The 20,637-nt window shown below is 36.1% G+C and overlaps 1 protein-coding gene across 9 annotated transcripts in view; it reads right to left on the bottom strand.

Annotated features, from left to right (window-relative positions):
• NBEA (neurobeachin) overlaps positions 1–20,637 on the bottom strand; it is a 680,460-nt gene that overhangs the window by 214,200 nt on the left and 445,623 nt on the right. For all 9 annotated transcript variants that reach the window (XM_047854707.1, XM_047854709.1, XM_047854711.1 and 6 more), the window contains one exon: positions 12,945–13,088. In XM_047854707.1, the coding sequence (XP_047710663.1) occupies positions 12,945–13,088 (144 nt within the window). The remainder of the gene's footprint in view (positions 1–12,944; positions 13,089–20,637) is intronic.

Below are 20,637 nucleotides of genomic sequence, written 5' to 3'. Positions count from 1 at the left end.
CAGGAGGACCAAGTCTTTGTACCCTTGGGTGGAGTAAGGGCCTAGCCTTCATGGGTGCACGTTTACTGCAGCCTTATAATATATTTCATATATGTGTTTAAACGTCTATCCTCCCATTTGGCATAAGCTACTTAAAGAAAAGGGTGTTACCTTCTTCCTCTAACACAGTGGCTGTTGCATGGTATGCAATATGTCTTTATGGAATTGAAAATAGAAAAAGAAATGCACCATTATTGCATGTGGATGTACTAGTAAAAAGACACTTACATTAACAGATCACACCCTTTACATTTTTCTGGAATTCATTTCAAGTTGTGCTTTAAAAATATGAAAGACACTGCATTTTAGAGAAAACATAAGTAAAAGATATGCTGAAAACCAACAAGGGTTATAATGTAATTGGTCATTGTAGCTATGTCACATGTATACTATTATTTTTTTTAAATGGCATAATGTTATAACTGCCATAGTTTTCCTACTAAGTTGTTCCCTCCTTATAATTTAAATGCTTAGAGAAACATACTTAACTCAGCATCCATTCATTCATTCATGTGGTCAACAAAAATTATTCACTGTTTTGGGTACTAAGAGAGCACAGACTAAAGTATGAGACATGAATTTTACTCGAGAGCTTATAGTACATCGTAGAGGTAAGAAATATATACACGCGGTAATGACATAAAGGAGAAAAGCTATCTAAGCATTGTTAAAGCACTTTACATGAACTGATCTCATTCGTTCCTCATAACAACAAACCTATGATATACAGGAACTGCTATTGTGTCCATTTCACAGATAGAAAATGAGACGAAGTGGTGAAGTAATTTAGGGAAGGTCATACAACTAGTAAATGGTAGAGACAAGATTCTGCCCTGGTTATCTGACTTCAAAGTCAGGGCTGTTATGTATACATGCCTCCCAACAAGGAAGGGACAGAAAAAAAAATTCCATAGACATTCACTGAACCGTGATGGTTTCCACCCAGCTTTTTTGGGGGATAGCTGTAATTGGGACAGGATGATGGCAATGGTATTTGAAGTGAGCTGTAATGGATGGGTAGGATGTGGACAGATGGATACGAGGGGGAAGAGCATTGTAAGCAGAGCAGAAGAGTTTGAACAAACACACAGCTGCAGTATGTGTACAGGAGAAGTAAGACTGGCCAGTGATTAGGACGTGTGAAGGGGGAGGGACAGTATGATGTGAAACTGAAAACACATACCAAGTTGTGAATGTGAGATGTTTCAGGTTAAGGAATCAATGATTAAAGCTCAGATATTACAGTGTGGCACGGTGGTGTTTATCCTTTTTTTGTGGTCACACATCTTGTTGAGAAGATGATTAGATATATGGCTCCTTCCTAGAAAATTCACTATGAACATCTGTCCATCCTGCTTCAGTAATAAATGAAGTATTCATATTTTGGAGAAAAATGAAAATTTGTCATTTATCTTGATGCCTTCCTCCATCTGAGACTTTTCTGCCTCTGCATTTGTCATTATCTTTCTCTCTCTCTTTTTTCCCCCAGTTTCAGAAAATGTATCTTTCATCCTGTTCAAACCAGTTACTCACTCTACCTGGGGTTTGGTCCTACCCTCCCTGCCCCCTCTAGCTACTGTCTTATCTTTGTCCCTGCCCTCCTTTGTTAAGTTTCTACACATCAGCTTCTCCCTCTTAGTTCTCCACCCCTGTTCACTCCTTTTGCCTGCACTTTTATCCTCTACTTAGGCCACAGTGGCAGAGGAGCACATGTGAATTCATGTGTTAAAAGCTCAGAAAATCTATCCATCAGTCTAAAAAAACCCTGCATAACATTGTATATTTAAACCCAGAGTTTTCCAAACACATTTAGCGATACTCCCCCCTCATTAGCATATTTCAAAATACCTGTGTCCTAAGGAATATCAGTGTGAAAAATGTTGAACAAGAGGAGAGTTCTTTGACTTCTAGAGCATACTGTTCTTTATTGTTCTCTTAGTGCCTGACTTCCTTGTTAGTATCCTTGGTGGGTTCTGACTTTGGCCCGCTGCTCTTCTCCATATGTATTCTCACTTTCCTTGGGTGATTTCAGTGTTTTAATTATAAACTCTATGTCCAACATTGGCTCTCAAATTCCAAACCTTGACAACCGTTTGAAAATGTCAGATAGCCATCTGACCAAGCTAAACCAATCATCGTCATTCTCCTCTCCCCTAAAACCTTGCATCTTCGCATTCCCAAAAACATTTAATAATTCCTAGATCATTCCCTCTCCTAGGCCAGGTGCCCCTCGTTCTTACTCCTCACAACCAGCCCATTATCACAGTCCCTGACATATTACCTTTTAAGTGTTTTTTTTTTAAGTGTCCCCTTCCCTTTTCTGCCACTACCAGTTTAAACTCAGTTCAGGCTCTCATTGCCTCTACTTCGAACAACAGCCTTTTACCTCAAGTTTCGGCATCCTAAAACCATAAGCTACACAGTGGCCTGAGTGATTTCTTTCAATTTTTTTAAATTGGATCTTATCATTTCCATGCTTAAAATCCTTCACTGTCTCATTGTGGCCTTCAGGATAAAAATCCAGGGTCCTCAGGGCACGTAACGTTCCCCCAGGAGCTGGTTAGTCTCAACTTCACAAACTCCCTGCCTCATACATTTACCTGAATAATTTAGAACTACAGTAGTTTCACAGGGAGGGTGATATTTTAGTATATAATTGTTTCCACTGTCTGCAATAACAACCCTTTAAATCTTTTGAAATCCTTTACTTACGTTTCTGGACTCAATACAGGAAACACCTATTCTAGGAAGTCCTTCCAGAATCCACATGGTAGTCAAGGGTCCTGTTTTGTGTTATTGTTGTTCCCTTTGTATATCTAGGTTGCTGCTGTTTTTCATTGTGTATGTTTCCTCTAGACTATAACCTCCTTGGAAGCAGAAACTTTAATCGTATGTGTCTTTTTACTCCAAGCACCCACCACAATATCATGCATATAGTAGATATTCAATATTGATAATTGTCTTGCTTGGATAACCACATCCAACCTCAATCAAGTTGGGATCTGGCATCAGAGAATAAGGACCCAGCAAGTCCTTCCAGTTCTTATCTTTACTATGTGTGATGAATTTTGAAGTTTGGTATTTGAATTTATTATTTTCTCTTTTATTTTATTTTATTTACAAATAATGTGGGTAATAATCCACATAGTTGATTTGCTTACACACAATGGGTTACAACTTAGAATTAAAAACCAAGCAAACACTGGTTTATATATAATGGAATAGTGAAATGAACAAGGGCTTTAACAGAGGAAGAAAAATGGGTTTAAATCTCAGCTTATCTCTTTGCTTGTAATGTGATCACGAGTAAATACCCCAATGTCTGAACCCCTAATTTCTACACCCTAAAATGAACTATGCTACCTAATTCAGAATTGAAAGTTACTGCCTATGGTATTTTTTTCTTTCAATAAATTTTAATTATGTCTCCCAGCTTCATGTGCCCATCCACACATACCTCTTTACTACCTATCAAGCTCATTTTTCTCCCCAGAAAACTGGTTGGTGAATTGAGACTCCTTCTAGCTCAACCTTAGATAGAAGATTTTTTAAGAAAGTTTTTGTGATACCTGGTTCTTAACAATCCTGTTTTGTATACAATTGAACTGTAATAAGGCTACAACTAAGCAGTTTTGTTTGTTAGTGACCTAAATGAAGGAAAAATTCAACAGAACTTTTGAATTAAAAAAGCATAAAACATTGCAATCAGTCATCTTCTGATCAAGTAAATGCCTAAACATTTTAACTGGAAAAAGATACAATACAAAAAACAATATTTAGACAGGCAACTCAGTCTGACTTTCCCTTCCTTTTTGCTGATGAAAAGTTCTACACTTATATTTATTGGGCTGATGATTTGAACTGATGGAGCAGCTTCTACTGTGATAACAACTTACAAATTGACCACCATGTAAATACTTGTCCTTAAGTACCTTCTGCAGGATATTACTCTGGCTCTATAACACCAAGCCATGGAAATAAAATAATCAAATAAATAAAATATTTTCACTCTGCAGAAAAACTTACTTGTCCTTTTGTATATTACGGCTTTAAATGCAGTGGCAAGATCAGTTTTTATATAATGTTTGTATTAGTGCTAAATTCTTTTGGAGAGACCACCGGAGTCCTCACAGGTGTGGCAATATGCGATGATGAATACTCATCTCTTCTCCAAGTTGCTGACATCCACAGTTTGGCAGTAGGAACTTTTTTTGTTTGTTTGTTTATTCCTCCAAGTGTGACAGACAAGATGACCCATATATTTCCAGTAGGTGATTAACATACTTATTCACGTACTTTTTAAAAAACACAGCATAGGAGAGTTTAGTCCCCTACATGTAGGAGAGATCTGGTCTACTGATAAGTTAGTTCAGTTCTTTGTCACCTCTGCTTTTCAGGTTGGGAATAAATATAATTATAAGTCTGTAGAGGAATTACTTTATGGGAAAGTCTCTGTACAGAGAAACAAGTAAAAAAATAAAAATAGGTTTCAACTAGAACTGTATTAGGAAGAATAGGCATTGTTGTGGTTTGTGGAACACTTGCAGCATAACAAAGGATGGTTTCTTAAGAAAAGATGGAAAAATGCTATATATTATTTGAATCATGGCTGGTGAACTACTAAATAACAGTTGAATTTGTCTTTTTATTATATTTTAAATTTACATAGTTGGGCTAGCAGGTTGTGTTATAATTAAGAGTACCTTAAAAGCATTTTTATAGACTACATGGTGGAAGGAGACATACATTTTTGGAAACAACAAAATATGGATTATAGCAAAATGTTGTAGACTCTAAAATGGCCTTGTAGACATTGCAAAAATAATGAGGAGAGAGTAGAAAGGCTAGGTAGTCAAGGTAAAGCTTTTATTTATTTTTACAATTCTTTAATTGAATCAAAAAATTGAGTTAGGAGTTTAAGTATTTCAGCTTTTGTAGGCAATGGGCATGTGTTAATGTTGTGTCCAAGAGCTCTGTGAATTCTGTGTTTGAAGCTGAATGTGAACCCTTTGGGTATACTATTTATGACTAGCAAAGCAACTTCCTAATTCAAAGAGAGAGAAAAAAGACTTATAAAGACTCATAAGGCTTTTTCAACATCAAATGCTTTTACTAAACAATATTTTGATGAGTTAAGTGTGAGTGAGTCAGGGACATATGGATTAAATTTCCCTTGAAATACACATGGGCTTAAAAATTAAGGGGAAAATACTGAGCAAAATGCATCTTAGAGAATCCAGAATGTTTCAAAGGCATTTTCCCCCTAAATACAAATATCAGATCGATTCAATTCTAGTTTGACTCTGTAACTAAAACTACATAAAATAAATATGGAGAAATCTTGCAAAAAATACTAGTTTTGTTAGGGAAATACTGGTCATTAACCATATTTGAACTGGATTGTATGGAGTAGTTAGGCTTAAGCAGATATGGTATGAATTTATCTGTTTAACACTGAACCTGTTCCTTCTGTAGTATGTATTCTCTTATTCCATTAAACAATTATAATAAAACTTTTCTGTGTTTAGGTTCAAACTTTTTTATTTTTAAATAACATTTCTCTGAAAAACTCTTAGCTTTTCGAGTTCCTGTTGTTCCTGTATTTTTATTATATTTTTCTAGAATCTTGAGTTTGTCCTTCTTGTATGTTGTATATTTTGCTTTATCCACCTTTCTTAGCTCAGTTTTTAGGTAACGTTCAATGTATATATAAACAACTTTTGCCTCTGGTATCTGCACATTCCAAGTCAGAACATTGGAAGGCCTACAGTATCTATCTGATCATCTTAAAAAAATGTTTATTTTGAGAGAGAGAGGGAGAGAGAGAATCTCCAGCAGGCTCCAAGCTGTCAACCCAGAGGCTGATGTGGAGCTCAAACTCACGAACCATGAGATCATGACCTGAGCCTAAATCAAGAGTCAGATGTTTAACCAACTGAGGCACTCAGGCGCCCCACTTATCTGATCATCGGAATTGTCTACTTTCACTTATTAGGGTAGACATATTTTATGAAGTAACTTTCCGGTTACTGAAGTTACTGAGAGGTAGTGGTAGCAGTGCTAATCCTTCTGATGATTTTTTTTCTATCAGTCTCTGAGTCCCAGAGTTCTATCTCCTAAATATTTAATAGATGTTAATGAGGAAGCAAATCAGTTGGTGTGTGAATGTAAGAAGATAGAGACTTAGGGAGGTAGGAATGGTCAACCTTAAAACAAAGTCTAAGCAAGCTCCCCTCCAATTATTTGATATCTGCATTCACCATGAATTAATAAAGATAACAGAAAACAGACCAAAAATTTGACCCATTAACAACCAGAAAAATAGTCTGAAAAGGTACTGCCCTCTAAACATCAGTGAAAGCATACTTGGGAACTGTCTAGGGCATTAAAGGGGGGTGTCCTGCAAGGAAGCTGACTGTCATTTAGGAGAACCTCTTACTGATTACATCCTGTTTCTTTTAGTAGATGTTCTCCTCATTTCTATATCTTTTTAATTCTTAAGTTTACATAATGCATTTTTTTTCTGAGTTATGGATTCTGGACTTTGGTGTGTGGTATGTGAGGTGATTGTGTGTGTGTGTAAAGGATAATAAAATCTATCACTTTGAAAAAGCCACATAAAAATATCCAACTTTCATATTCTAACACTTTTTTCCCCATGTTGCCAGTTTTCTATACTAGTTAACTCTTTTTAAGTATTCAAAATAACAATATAATCCTTTGGTTATAGAATATCTTTTCTATGCGATAGAGAAAAAAAAATTTTTGAGTAAGAGTCACAGTGGTATCTTGACTTTAAAAATGGGAGTCTTAAGAGACATTTAGTTAAAATGATACAATTAGCAAAAACTGGAACGGAAGAAAGATTAGTCACATTACCCTGAAAAAGTCAACTGATGAGTTGAGTAATTTGAATGATTCAATTAGTATGAACAGATGATCTGAATAATTTAAGCCCCAAACACTTAATTCTAATAGCTCAATTGTTTTTTTGGTTTTGGTATAAATTAACTAGATAATAATCTATAGTTATTAAACTAGCTCTCTAGTTTATTTCAACCTACATAAACTTTTTCTTTTCTTTAATTTTTTAATGTTTATTTATTTTTGAGATAGAGACAGAGCATGAGTGGGGGAGGGGCAGAGAGTGAGGGAGACATAGAATCTGAAGCAGGCTCCAGGCTCCAAGCTATCAGCACAGAGCCCTACGCGGGGCTCAAACTCACAGGCCATGAGATCATGACCTGAGCCGAAGTCAGACACTCAATGGACTGAGCCACCCAGGCGCCCCCTACATAAACTTTTTTCAATGGGAACATTTTTAGTGCAAGTAATTGTGTTAGATTTCTTCCCGGTTCAAAGATATATGGGATATGGTCACTATATTTAAGGAATTTGCAATCTAAAAGGAAAAAGAAAACATACACAAAAACATCTTGTATTGTATCAGTATCTTAAGAGTGATATAATCAAAATTTCAAGGAGTGGCTATAATAAAAAAGACAGATAATAATGAGCAGTAAAGATGTGGAGAAATCTGATCCCCATACACTGGTGATAGGAATGTAAAATGATGCAGCCACTTTGGAGAAGAGTCTAACAGTTCGTCAAAAAGTCAAAGATAGAGTTATTATTTGACCTAGAAATTTCATGCCTAGGTATATACTCAAGAGAAATGAAAACACATGTTGGCATAAAATGTTGTATGTGAATGTTCATACTGTTAATCACAGTAGCCAAAAAGTGGAAACACACCAAATGTCCAACAATTAATGAATGGATAAACAAAATGTGAAATATCCATTCAATGGAATATTATTCACCATAAAAAGGACATGCATGCTATTACATGGATGAGTCTTGAAAACATAATGGTATGTAAAATAAGCTAATCACAAAAGACTACATATTATACAATTATATTTATACAAGATGTCCAGAATAGTCAAATCTATGGAGACAGAAAGTAGATTACTGGTCCTCTAGGCCTGTAGAGAGGGCATGGGAAATTGGGTGGAATAGCCAGAGAGTGTGGAGGTTTCTTTTTGTGTGATGGAGTGTTCTAAGATTGTGATGATGGCTGCATGACTCTGTGAATATACTAAAAATCATTAAATTGTGCTTTTTGAATGGGTCAGTTGTATGGCACGTGAATTATGTCTCAATAAAATTGCTACCACACAAAGGTTATGGGGTGACAAAACTGGCCAGTGAATACTTCATGAAGTGTTTAAAATATGTATAAAAAATGGGTAGAGATTTTGATAAGTGATACAAGGGAAGGTGTAGAATGGAAAAATGTGAAGGATATTTCTGGTTAAGAAGTTTGGATATTGGTGTAGGAATGGATGGGTGGATTATTGGTAAAAAGAGCTTACACAGATAAAACATTTTTTTGATAATTTGCAGAACTGATGAACCATAAGTGACCATCATCAACATGAACCCAGAATTCCCTAACTTTGCAAAATGACTAATATTTGTAAGTAACAATAAAGAAATCTGTACAAATTCCAAATCTGTTATGGAAAATATTTGTACTTTCACTCAGTGTATGTGACAGAACTACCATCCTAAAAAAAGGAGGTACGTTTTATCAGTGGTACACAATTCTATCAGTTGAAGTAAATCATTCACTTGTCAATTCATATAAATTTGAGTTAATCTTAAATTTCAGTTACTTAATAATTATTTGAAGAAATAACTTGGCAAAGTAAGTTTCAAATTAAAATGTATATCGGGGTTTTAGATTAAAATCAGTTAAATTATATTAATTAATTACAATGTTTTAAGTAACAATATAATTAGTAAATTGAAATTTTTAGTTACGTATGGAATCTTAGGTGCTAATTCACTTTGGTGAATCACTACAAACTAAAAAAAGCAATTAAAATAAAGTTAGGTGTTATTAATATAATAATTACTTAACTGATTTGCATACTTCTATATTATAATTATATTAGCCACTTGCTACAATGCATAATAAATTGAGTAATTAATAATCACACACATTTAACTTGCCTCTTGAGATGAACAGCTTGGGAAGAAAGGGAACTAAAAAGTGAAACAGAAAATTGTATGACATTTAAAGCTGTAAAATTTGTGGACCATTTTATCTTTATTAAAACTAGAAAACTCCAAAGAAAATGGGGAAAAAAAGGAGTCAAAATGCAAATAAAATTGTGCTAAAAAATACTCTACCAAATTTTCTTAACTTGCCGGAATGATTTTAGAGAACTGATATATAAAACCAAAATTAATTATTGGGCATATTCATAGACTCTAAATATAGTATAATGGACCAATGTAAAAATTGAGGTATAAGCTGAGGATCTTGTTTTGACATTATTTTAGAAGAGTCTTTAAGTATATACACATGCATATTTAAATATAGTATTTGGTATATTTCAATTCAAACCATAAACTATGTATTTAAGAGGAAATACATTATTTTATTTACTTTTTAATCTTACACAAGCAAATTAATCTGTCTTGGCCTCTAAAGCCTCATTTGTAAAATTAGGGTAATAATAGTATCTAGGTCAGAGGGTTATTGTGAACATGAAATAGGTTACTGCATATAAAGCTCTTTGAACACCGCCTGGTTCTTAGGAAGCCATGCTAGCTATTCTTTTTTTTTTCTTTTTCTTTTTATAAACAAAAACTGAACCTGTCTTTTAAGCCACCAAATAGAATTAATCTTAACCAAATTAGTACTTTCCTTAGGTTTCTATTCTAATTAGCGTATTTTTTTTTCTTGGAATTTAACTTGACTCATAAGAAATATTGCATATTGACAAATTATAATGCATGGTCTCCTCATTTGTGTGCCTATCAGCAAAACAGGGCTTTGTAAGAACAAGAAAATGAATTAGGCTAATCGGCAGGCTTAGGTTTACCATTATTATTATAAAAATGGTGCCTTCATTCAACGAAACTCTAAAATGTAAGAACTCTTAAGTACCTGTATACTTTTGAAGGTACATTTCTTACATTACTGATATGCAAGTCCTATCACTAAATCATGAAAAGATCAACCTGTAATTTTTAATCCCAGAAATGGAAAATGGGCATTTGTTATCTTACATAATATTTCCAGACAACAGTATCAGATTATACTAATTTTAGGATGTCCTGGATTTTAATGAGTGTACATCTCCTGTGATACAGAAGCACTCTTTATAAAGGCAGCTTAGCACTATTTGGATATATAGAGCTTTAAGTTATATACAAGAAAGCCACTATTATTGAATAAATTTTAGTTTTTGAGACAAAGACAACCAAAAAGTTACATATTTATGTGGTCCGCAATTTTATTAACCTCTTAAATCTAAGGATAGCGGTTTGTAATTAACTTCTAAAAATGATTTCTCTGTGACACTATAACTATCCCGCCAGTCTAGATAATAAACAGGCTTCAGCATTTACAAGATGAACCTATATATACCTATATATTATGCAGACTATTTCTGTTACCTTTACTTCTCCCTTCACAAAACATCCATCCCCTCCTTTTCTACTGCATTCAAAGCTCAGTGTCACATTCATGGATTGCTGTTTTAAAGATGAACATTACTGACCAGATCAGGGATCAATATTTTAGGACAGTTTGTAAGATTTATCGGACACAAGCATTCTGCAAAAATAGTATGAATTAGAACCAGATGGAAATAGATAGGAGTGGATCTGCTCAAAGAAAAATCTGTTTAAAAGACTGAAGTTAGAAGAGTCTTGACAGTGAGTTGGTCAAGAGCCACATAATTAGGTTTTTAACTAATTTACTGCAAGCATACTTTCATTGTCCTGTAGGTATTTTAACTAAATGCTATTTTGGGAATTTTGTTTAAAGTATTAATTAATAGGGGCGCCTGGGTGGCTCAGGTCGTGATCTCATGGTTCATGGGCTTGAGTCCCACGTCAGGCTCTGTGCTGACAGCTCGGAGCCTGGAGCCTGCTTCAGATGTTGTGTCTCCCTCTCTCTCTGTCCCTTCCCTGCTTGTTCTCTGTCTCTCTCTGTCTCTCAAAAATAAATACAAGTAAAAAAACTGTTAATTAATATTAATAATTACTCTAGCTACCATTAAAGGAGAGAAACATAAAGAAGTTATGAGTCTTTATTGGATTTTGCCTCTGGTAGTACAGGGAAAATCTTTTTATAATAAACTTCAGGGTACCAGCCAAATTTGTATCAACTAATTAATTACTTTTATAATGGAGAGTCTAAACTAAATTGTATAATTATTGTTGAACATATTTATTACCATATGTGAATGAGGAAAGACAACACATTATCTAAAAAGGTAACAAAACATGTTTATAAATTTTCTCTACTTCTTTAGGATCAAGAATAAGACCGGGAAAAGAGAAAACAAATCTTTGGGAAAAAAAATTTTCACAGACTTCATTTGCTTAAACTTCCAAATGGCCTCAGAGTAAATCTTTGAACTAGTAAAACAAACCACAAAAACAACAAAACCAAAACTTCAACACTTACCTAGGAATTCAAAGCAAACATTTGTTCATAGACTTAGGATGAGTTCCAAATGGAACACATAATTTTCATGATACAGAAACATCAGTGACTAGACTAGGTATATGCAGGAGCTGGCATTAGAATAACCTTATTAAACATTTTATAGAAGAGGGAGAATAATGTGCCACCTCTAGTTTACAATTAATAAGAACACCTCTGGGAAAAAGAGAAATCTCTAACTGGTAGAAAACATCACCAGGGGCTTTCTTTTTTCTTTTTAATTAAGGCTTATTTATTTATTTTGAGAGAGAGAGAGAGAGAGAGAGAGAGAGAGAGAGAGAGAGAGAGAGAGAATCCCCAGCAGGTTCTGTGCTGGTGGTGCAGGGCCCGATGTGGGGCTCCATCCCATGAGCCCTGAGATGATGACCTGAGCCAAAATCAAGAGTCAGATGCTTAACTGACTGAACCACCCAGGTGGCCCTCACTGGAGGTTTTCATAAAGCATGCCAGATCATTTTCAGCACATTTCTGGAAACAGAAGTGCTATTTTGTAAACAGAATGATGAATACAAGTCCACTTCTCTATTGGCACCTGCCTCCCCACCGTGGTATGGACTGAAAATACAGAATTGAGGGAAGACTCAGCCACTTTTTGACTCTAAAGCAGGAGTTTTTCACTTGAGATCCAGGATATGACTCTATGGACTGGTTTCCAGGGGTCAGTGAACCCCCTGAAATTGTGTACAAAATTATATGTGCACCTTCGTGAAGCAACCTGTTTTTATCAGAGTCTCAAAGATGGTTTAAAATCCAAACAAGGGTATAGGCCAACACTCTGAGATATCCATATCCCACATGGTCATGGCAGGTACTGCTCTGAACTGACCTTAGACCAGCATAGGACAAGATGGAAACTGAGGGCAGACAGGTGAAAGAATGTGGGGGTTAGCAGTGTGGGGATAGAGAAAAAAAAACAGGAATGGGGAGGGACATTCCCAAAAGTGACAGCAGGGAAAAAAATGGCAAATTTTTTTGGTCTCGGGGCTGAGGTGGCTGTTCTTCACAGCCGTTAGCATGTTGGAGTCACATGTATGTTGATGAGTCTAGCATTCTGTCCCCCCTTCCAATTATTCAGGCAGTTAGAGAGGACAATTTATGCTATACACTATCTCACATTAAAATGTTGCTCCTCATTACAAAGAGAGTAGGTACGGTATTCAATTATTAGTAGTAAAATACATATTTGTTTGGTATGTACTTTCTTCTCTCCAATACAAGAAACGAGATAAAGTAAATGATTAATGTTCACGAGATTCAGCCTCGTTCCAACCACTGGTACAAACTCATTCACCAGGAGACAGATCTCCAGTTCAGGAACTTTGTGTGTATTTATCACTCATAACAAATAGAAGAAAAATATTTACACATTTACCTGCAAGATTGTCGATTTCTTTCTCCTGCAGCAAGCTGACTGCGTCATCATCCCCTTCCAGCATAAGTTCTGTCTCTGCGTTCTGATTCACTATTGCTTGACTTCTGAAGGTTTTCTTGGACTTTACCACATCTTCTTCAGTGCCTAATCACAACCAAAATAATATGGGTGATCATGATTGCTTGGCTTTTTGTATAAAAAACAACCTATTACTTTCTTATAATTTTATGCTGCACTTACATATGACTTCACAATTACAGAATTAGAGAACATTTTCCCCTTCATCTGGTTTGCTTTCAGAAAAGCTTTGAGAAAGGTGGGGGGTGTAATCACCTACCCTCATCTCACAGATGAGGAAGCAGGCCGAGAAAGTTCATGTCTCGTGGAGACCTAGGAGTTGGCGTAGGAGAAAGCCCCCCATGTCTTGGGGCTCTAAGATCACCATTTTCTATAAAAAATCTGCACCTCCCCACAAACTTGGCTTTCTGATACATAAAAGTACACAATTCTACACAATTGTACTTTTGTGTGAATTGGAGAACCATTAGACGAGATCATTTTTTTTAATTTTAAAGTTTCTTTATTTTGAGAGAGAGGGAGAGAGTGTGCAGGGTGAGGAAGTGAGGAAGGGGCAGAGAGAGAAGTCCAAGCAGGCTCTGTAGCCCAATGCGGGGCTTGAACTCCTGAACCGTGAGATCATGACCTGAGCTAAAAGTCACTTGCTTAACTGACTGAGCCACCCAGGCACCCCAATCAGATCATTTTTGAAAGTACAGAAGTATGAAGAAAACAAGAACGCATCCACATCTGAAGAGAGAAGTGGTTGTCACTGGGAAGCTACAAACAGGTGAAGTTAGGACTAGTATAGGCATAAAATGTGCTGCACAATTGCTATTAACAGTTAGTGAAATCAATAGTTTTTCTAAACTGATAGCCTTATTTTGTTATATAAAATAGTATAGAAGGCCAAATATATAAAAACAAAGTAAGTCAGAAAAATTGAAATACAGCCAGAGCTGACCTAGCATTAACATGGCAATCAGTTAAGGTTACAAATTACAACGCATTTGAATCTCTCATGGATCTGACTGCGTAATGGATATAATTCAGTATTTAAATTTCTACATTATATTAAAATACCTTAAGAACAGCCACTTCAGCCACCCGCTTTGGCAGGTGATGATGACTCAAATGATCTGAATAGCAAGCAAACTTATATATATACATACACACACATATATATGCGTGTATGTATATATATGTAAACATACATATATTTTAGCTATCTATCTATATAGATAGCTAAAAAACACCTCTATTTCATATCACTTGAAGGAGGAATTTCTTCTGGAAGAAAATGTAATTTAATGTGTTCTAGCTGTAGTATTAGCATATAGGCTTCAAGGAAGCAGCGTTTCCTGGGAAAATACCTACACGTCATTAGGCATGGTGGAAATATTCCTGAAAATGGGAGTCTAATACATCACTCCTGCATGGTGGTGTCACATCAGAGTTCTAGGGGCTGTTATGATGTTTGTGTACATGTGCAATAACTCTCCAAATCTTATCACACCTTTGGCCAAAATTCTCTACAGTGAACAATTAGCAATACTTTTGGTCCCTTCTCCCAGCCTCAATATAGGACTTTGGATATGAATAGTCCATTAATGTCCGTGATATCTGCTCGACCATTTCCTCAGAAGTACATCTAGCCACTGTAAAACTTGCATGGGAAAAGAGCTAGCCTTTCATTGCAACTTACACACTTGTTTCTGTCAGCGACTCAGAGCAAATTCTGTTTGCTTAAAACGTTAATAAGTTGGCTCAAAAGTAGCACGTGGAGGAATAAAAAACATATGGGGAACACGGTCATGTCATAATAGCGCTGTAGAATGTCACTGTCAGAGAGGTACAGTCTGTTATCCTAGCTCTTACTGGATAATGGCAATTAGAACAGCATAAAGTAATAGATTTGTTAAAACATATTTTGATAAATACTTCAAAAACAAACAATATTATTACAAATTAATGCTACGTGGGAGGGGAGAGGAATTAAACAGGTTATATGTATATTCTTTCACAGGCCCACAGATGATTCTTACTTCTGGAATAAAAGCCTGAGGACTGATTACTGAATGCTCCAGAATCTTATCTTAATTTTATTTGGTTTCTTGGTGATATAAAGCCAGTAAAACAGAACTCTTCTGGGGGTAGCTATCTTTATAACTTGTTTGCTTCTTGGGTAGTAACTTAATTTGAGCAACTCAGAGCTTGCATCATCTGAGAACAAAAGACACAAATCCAATGATTAATAACCGAGAAGCCATATTTCTATTAGACATCTGCAGTTGGATATTCCTAATTCCACATTTCCCTAACTGAATGGATCATCTCTGGCTTCTCCACCTCTCCCTGTTTTGATACACCCACTTACTTAAGCCACAAACCTTGGGGGTCATCCTGGAAGGTGACTGCCATGGCCCCAGCTCAGGCTCCCGTTGTTTTAGACTGGAGGTCTTCAATAGCTCCCTTATTCACTCTATCCCCATGTTTTTGTCAGAATGATTATTACAAAGCAAAAATAAATTGATATTTTCCTGCTGAATATTGTTTACTAACTCCTCCCAATCAACAACATTCAATGCAAGTCTTACATGATAGGAGTCAAAATCTAAACTCCTTGGGGTGCCTGGGTGGCTCAGTCGGTTAAGCGTCCGACTTCAGCTCAGGTCACGATCTCGCGGTCCCTGAGTTCGAGCCCCGCGTCGGGCTCTGGGCTGATGGCTCTGAGCCTGGAGCCTGCTTCCGATTCTGTGTCTCCCTCTCTCTCTGCCCCTCCCCCGTTCATGCTCTGTCTCTCTCTGTCTCAAAAATAAATAAACGTTAAAAAAAAATAAAAAATAAACTCCTTAGCACAGCTGGTCTAGGCCTTTTATCCTCATTACCAGTTTTGCATTATATTTTCTTACTCCCCCATCACCATTACTGAACCAGTTATAGCTTCCAAAATTCGTGCTCGGACCTTTTCACCCAGGGCTAATATTATTCCCTCTGTATGGTGTGTTCCTTCATTCCTCCTTTGTTGGGCTAATTCCTATTTGATCTTTCAAATTACCTCCTTTAGGTGCCTTTCTTAGCCAACCACTCTGTGCTTTCACAGCTTACATAGAACTCAACTACACTGTACAGGTGTTAATCTGTTATGTGTTTGTCCTTTCCATTAGATTATGGCCTTGTTTCTGCAGCCTCTGCGCCTGGTATCCAGGGGACATGTAACAAACATTCGCTGAATGAGTTCAAGTCTACTTACTCTGTGTTCCCTTCTCTGATTTCTCTTATTAAAGAAAAAAAAATTATGTATTCATTTTTGAGAGAGACAGAGACAGTGCAAGTAGGGGAGAGGCAGAGAGAGAGGGAGAGGGAGAGAGAGAGAGAGAGAGAGAGAGAGAGAGAGAGAATCCCAAGCAGGCTCTGAACTGTCAGCGCAGAGCCTGATGCTTGGGCTCAAACTCATGAAATGATGAGATCATGACCTGAGCTGAAACCAAGAGTCTGATGCTTAACCAACTGAGCTACCCAAGCGCCCCTCTGATTTCTGATTTATTTATTCATTTGTTTGCTTTTTTAGAGAGAGAGCAAGTGTGAGCAGGGGAGGGGCAGAGAGAGAGGGAGAGAGAATCCCAAGCAGGCTCTGCACTGTCAGCACAGAGCTCGATGCTGGGCTCAAACTCACAAGACCATGAAATCATGACCTGAGCTGAAATCAAGAGTTGGACACTTAACCAACTAAGCCATCCAGGCACCCCTCTGATTTCTCTTATTTCTTTATTATTTATGGGGGGGGGGGCAGGAGAGGGGCACAGAGAGAGGGAGAGAGCAGGCTCCAGGCCCAGGGCAAAGCCCAAGGCCAGGACTCGATCTCACTCCCATGAGATCATAACCTGAGGGAAACCAAGAGTCAGACGCTTAACTGACCGAGCTACCCAGGCACCCCTCTTCGCAGATTTCTTAAGCTAAGTTTGTGTGCTTTTTCCCTTATGCTTCCCCCACCCTTGTAAATCCTACTACTGGAGTTACAGGTATTGGAATTGGCTGTTGGCTTGTTGTCTCCACACAGCCCGAAAGCTCCTTGATCACTGGCAACATGTTTCTGTCTTTGTCTTCTCAGTTCTTAGCACACTGCCTGACACAGAGTGAGCCCTCCTAAACGCTAAACAAATGGATGAACTGAGACATAAACGTCACCTCTGGATATTTCTTAATCTGAAGATCCTAAGATTTCTCAGAGATTCTGGTTGATCTGCCTCCAATTTGGGGGCAAACTGGAGAATCTGTGTATTTACACAAAAGGGAACTTGGTTCTTTACATGAAATAATCAATTAAACCCTTTAAGTATGAGTCAGCCTGATAAAACATGTTTTACCTTGTACACAATCATGTTTAATCTGCTTTGTCATTAAGAAAAATGCTTTACATTACTCTTGTGTTACTAAAATCTACAAATAAAATAAATGTAGTCAAAGGAAGGTAAACTCTGAAATGCATATTAAGCTTTCAATTTTATCATCTCTGGTTGTAAAGTAGTAAAACAATCATGCCTTTAAAAGATATATAGTAAACTAATCTGTACCAACACACTGAACTTGCCACCCCTGTTGGAAGTGTTATCACTCTGTAGCTCAGTAAACTTCCTGATTTTGTGGTATCGCACCAAACATTTATCTAAATTAAAGTGTACAAGATCCAAAGGTGCTTTTCAATCACAATATCTTTTATGAATTAGAGATTCATTCATCAAAATTACAGGCAAAAAGAGGTAAGGTCTCAAAGGGCTGTCTCATTACAAGGCTTATAAACACTGTCCTTGGAAAGAATTGGTTGAACACCCAACAAATCAAAATCTGATTGGGAAGAGAATTTATTTGAGATCATCTGTCTTCAGAAGACATGTTGGACTGAGTGCACTTCTTGGCCTCTTTAACCATTCATCAAGAAATTAACAAGCAAATACTACAAACCATGAGAACTCTCTACTTAGATTTGAAGATGTTAATTGTGTGTAAAATTGGATAGTATACACATATATACTTATTTTCTAAGAAAACATCAAAATGCCCTAAGTTGGGAAGGTTCAGAAACAAAAAAATGCCACCAAATTATAGATTAATCCAAATCCAAAGTTACTCTTACATTATTTTCCACATTGTGTTACAAACAACAACTACAGGAGACATTCTATACCCATTAGATTTCTTAGTAAATATATATGTTTGAAGCGCTGTATGTGAAAATGTTATCTAATGTAGGATAATCTGTTATATGAACCTAAATAAAGCTCCTCTTTCATTAAATTTATTAAAAATTTTTTTAACATTTAGTCATTTTTTGAGAGACAGAGACACAGCATGAGCGGGGGAGGGGCAGAGAGAGAGGGAGACACAGAATCCGAAGCAGGCCCCAGACTCTGAGCTGTTGGCACAGAGCCCAACGTGGGGCTTGAACTCACGAACCGTGAGATCACAACCTGAGCAGAAGTTGGATGCTTAACCGACTAAGCCACTGAGGGACCCCTCATTAAATTTATTAATAAACAAGATCCATGTGAAACACAGTATATTCTAAAACCGAAGTAACAAGAGAACTAAAATGCTTCTAGAATTGTTTCTATACTTTAATATCACTACTATAATGTATTATCATTAAATATGTTAAATATAGAAATGACAAATTGAAGACATTCACTTATCTTAATAATACTCAGAGAATATGTCCATCTGGAGAGTCAGGACAATCTAGGCTAAAGAAGTTATTTCATTTACCCATCACGTCCTTTTTAAAATTATTATTGATAAATATTAACAGTTAATATAAAGAAAAAGAGCACATTGTAGTTTATTTGTTTCAGAAATTATTTGATGAATATTCTATACAGCTCTGAAACATCTATACTAACAAAGATAAAAAGTAATTTACAATTGTGGTTTATATACACAATGGAGTACTACATGGCAATGAGAAAGAATGAAATATGGTCCTTTGTAGCAACGTGGATGGAACTGGAGAGTGTGATGCTAAGTGAAATAAGCCATACAGAGAAAGACAGATACCATATGTTTTCACTCTTATATGGATCCTGAGAAACTTATAGAAACCCATGGGGGAGGGGAAGGAAAAAAAAAAGAGGTTAGAGTGGAAGAGAGCCAAAGCATAAGAGACTCTTAAAAACTGAGAACAAACTGAGGGTTGATGGGGGGGTGGGAGGGAGGGGAGGGTGGGTGATGGGTATTGAGGAGGGCACCTTTTGGGATGAGCACTGGGTGTTGTATGGAAACCAACTTGACAATAAATTTCATATATTGAAAAAAAAAGTAATTTACAGCCATAAGTTAGCTATAAATTATATATATGTGACTAACACACAGAGAAAAGATATAAACCCGTAATAAGCCACTTTTAGCACAGCATCAGCTTCTTACCAGTTTTACGCTATTATTTTTCACTGAGTACAGAAATATGGCTTTAATTTGTTATTTATTAAAAATGATATATGCATGTGTTTATGCATCTATTTACCTATCTAATGTAAATCTACTATTTAAGAATACAATTTCAGTATTAATCGACCTGCACAATTAAATACATGATCTATGACTCATGGTCTGCCCCCTACTTATTTAACCTCACTATTTCATTGGTTTGGTATCTTCACATCTCATATCCCCCAAGAATTGGATGTGTCTGGTCCCAAACATGCAATACTTTTTCAAGCTTTTAAATCTGACATATGTAATTTCTTTCACATGGAATTCTCTTATCTGCCTTGTCCTTCAAGATTCAGTTTAGTTGATTACTCCCTTTTCTGTATAAGCTTTGTATCTAACAAATTAGTCAAAATATATTATGATTTTTTGGTATTTTCTGGATTCTTTCATTTAGGTGTTATCCTAATAAGACTTTAATTAGATATGTGCCAAATACCAAACAAAGTGGAAATCAACAAACATTTGTTGAATGAGCACATGAAAATATAAGCATAATTCAAATGATTACTACATTTTTTTCTATGCACAATACAGAAGTCACTTGACTCTTTATGTCCTTTATAGGTTCCTCAAAAATGAAGAACCTGGGCTATGAGGTTTGCAATTCTTACTTTATTTTTCCCCTCTAACATCTATTAAGAGCATATTTTAAAAACATACTTAGACCAATCTCTTAACTTCAGTTTCTCAACCTGTGAAGGAGGAATAGGTATCTATCAACCAAACTCCTATAGTATTATTGCAATGTTAAAATGAGACAGTGGATATTAAAATACTTTAAAATGTGTGAAGCTTATTTATATAATAAGGTTTCAAAAATGTTTGTTAAAATTATGGTAAAATAAAAAATTAACAAGAGAGTATTAAAAGAGTTTACTAAGCATATAGCTTAAAATTGAAAAAGAATACAGCCAGTATTTTATTGTGTATAATAATGCTTTTAAGATTTATGTAAAGGAGGGGAGAAAAAAAAAACTAGGCTGATGTGAGGATTAAAATTAAAAAAAAACCCTCAAGATAATTCATGCATGTAAGGTCTTAGCAGAATGCCTAACAAACAACAGGTATTCAACAAATAAATGTTTTCTTTCCTTCAGTTGGGATTAATGTTCCCTCTGCCATGCTGTCACTTCTCTGTTTATATTCACTA

This window comes from Prionailurus viverrinus, chromosome A1, assembly GCF_022837055.1.
Source record: "Prionailurus viverrinus isolate Anna chromosome A1, UM_Priviv_1.0, whole genome shotgun sequence".
NCBI lineage: Eukaryota > Metazoa > Chordata > Mammalia > Carnivora > Felidae > Prionailurus > Prionailurus viverrinus.
This window is presented reverse-complemented; position numbering and strand designations above follow the sequence as displayed.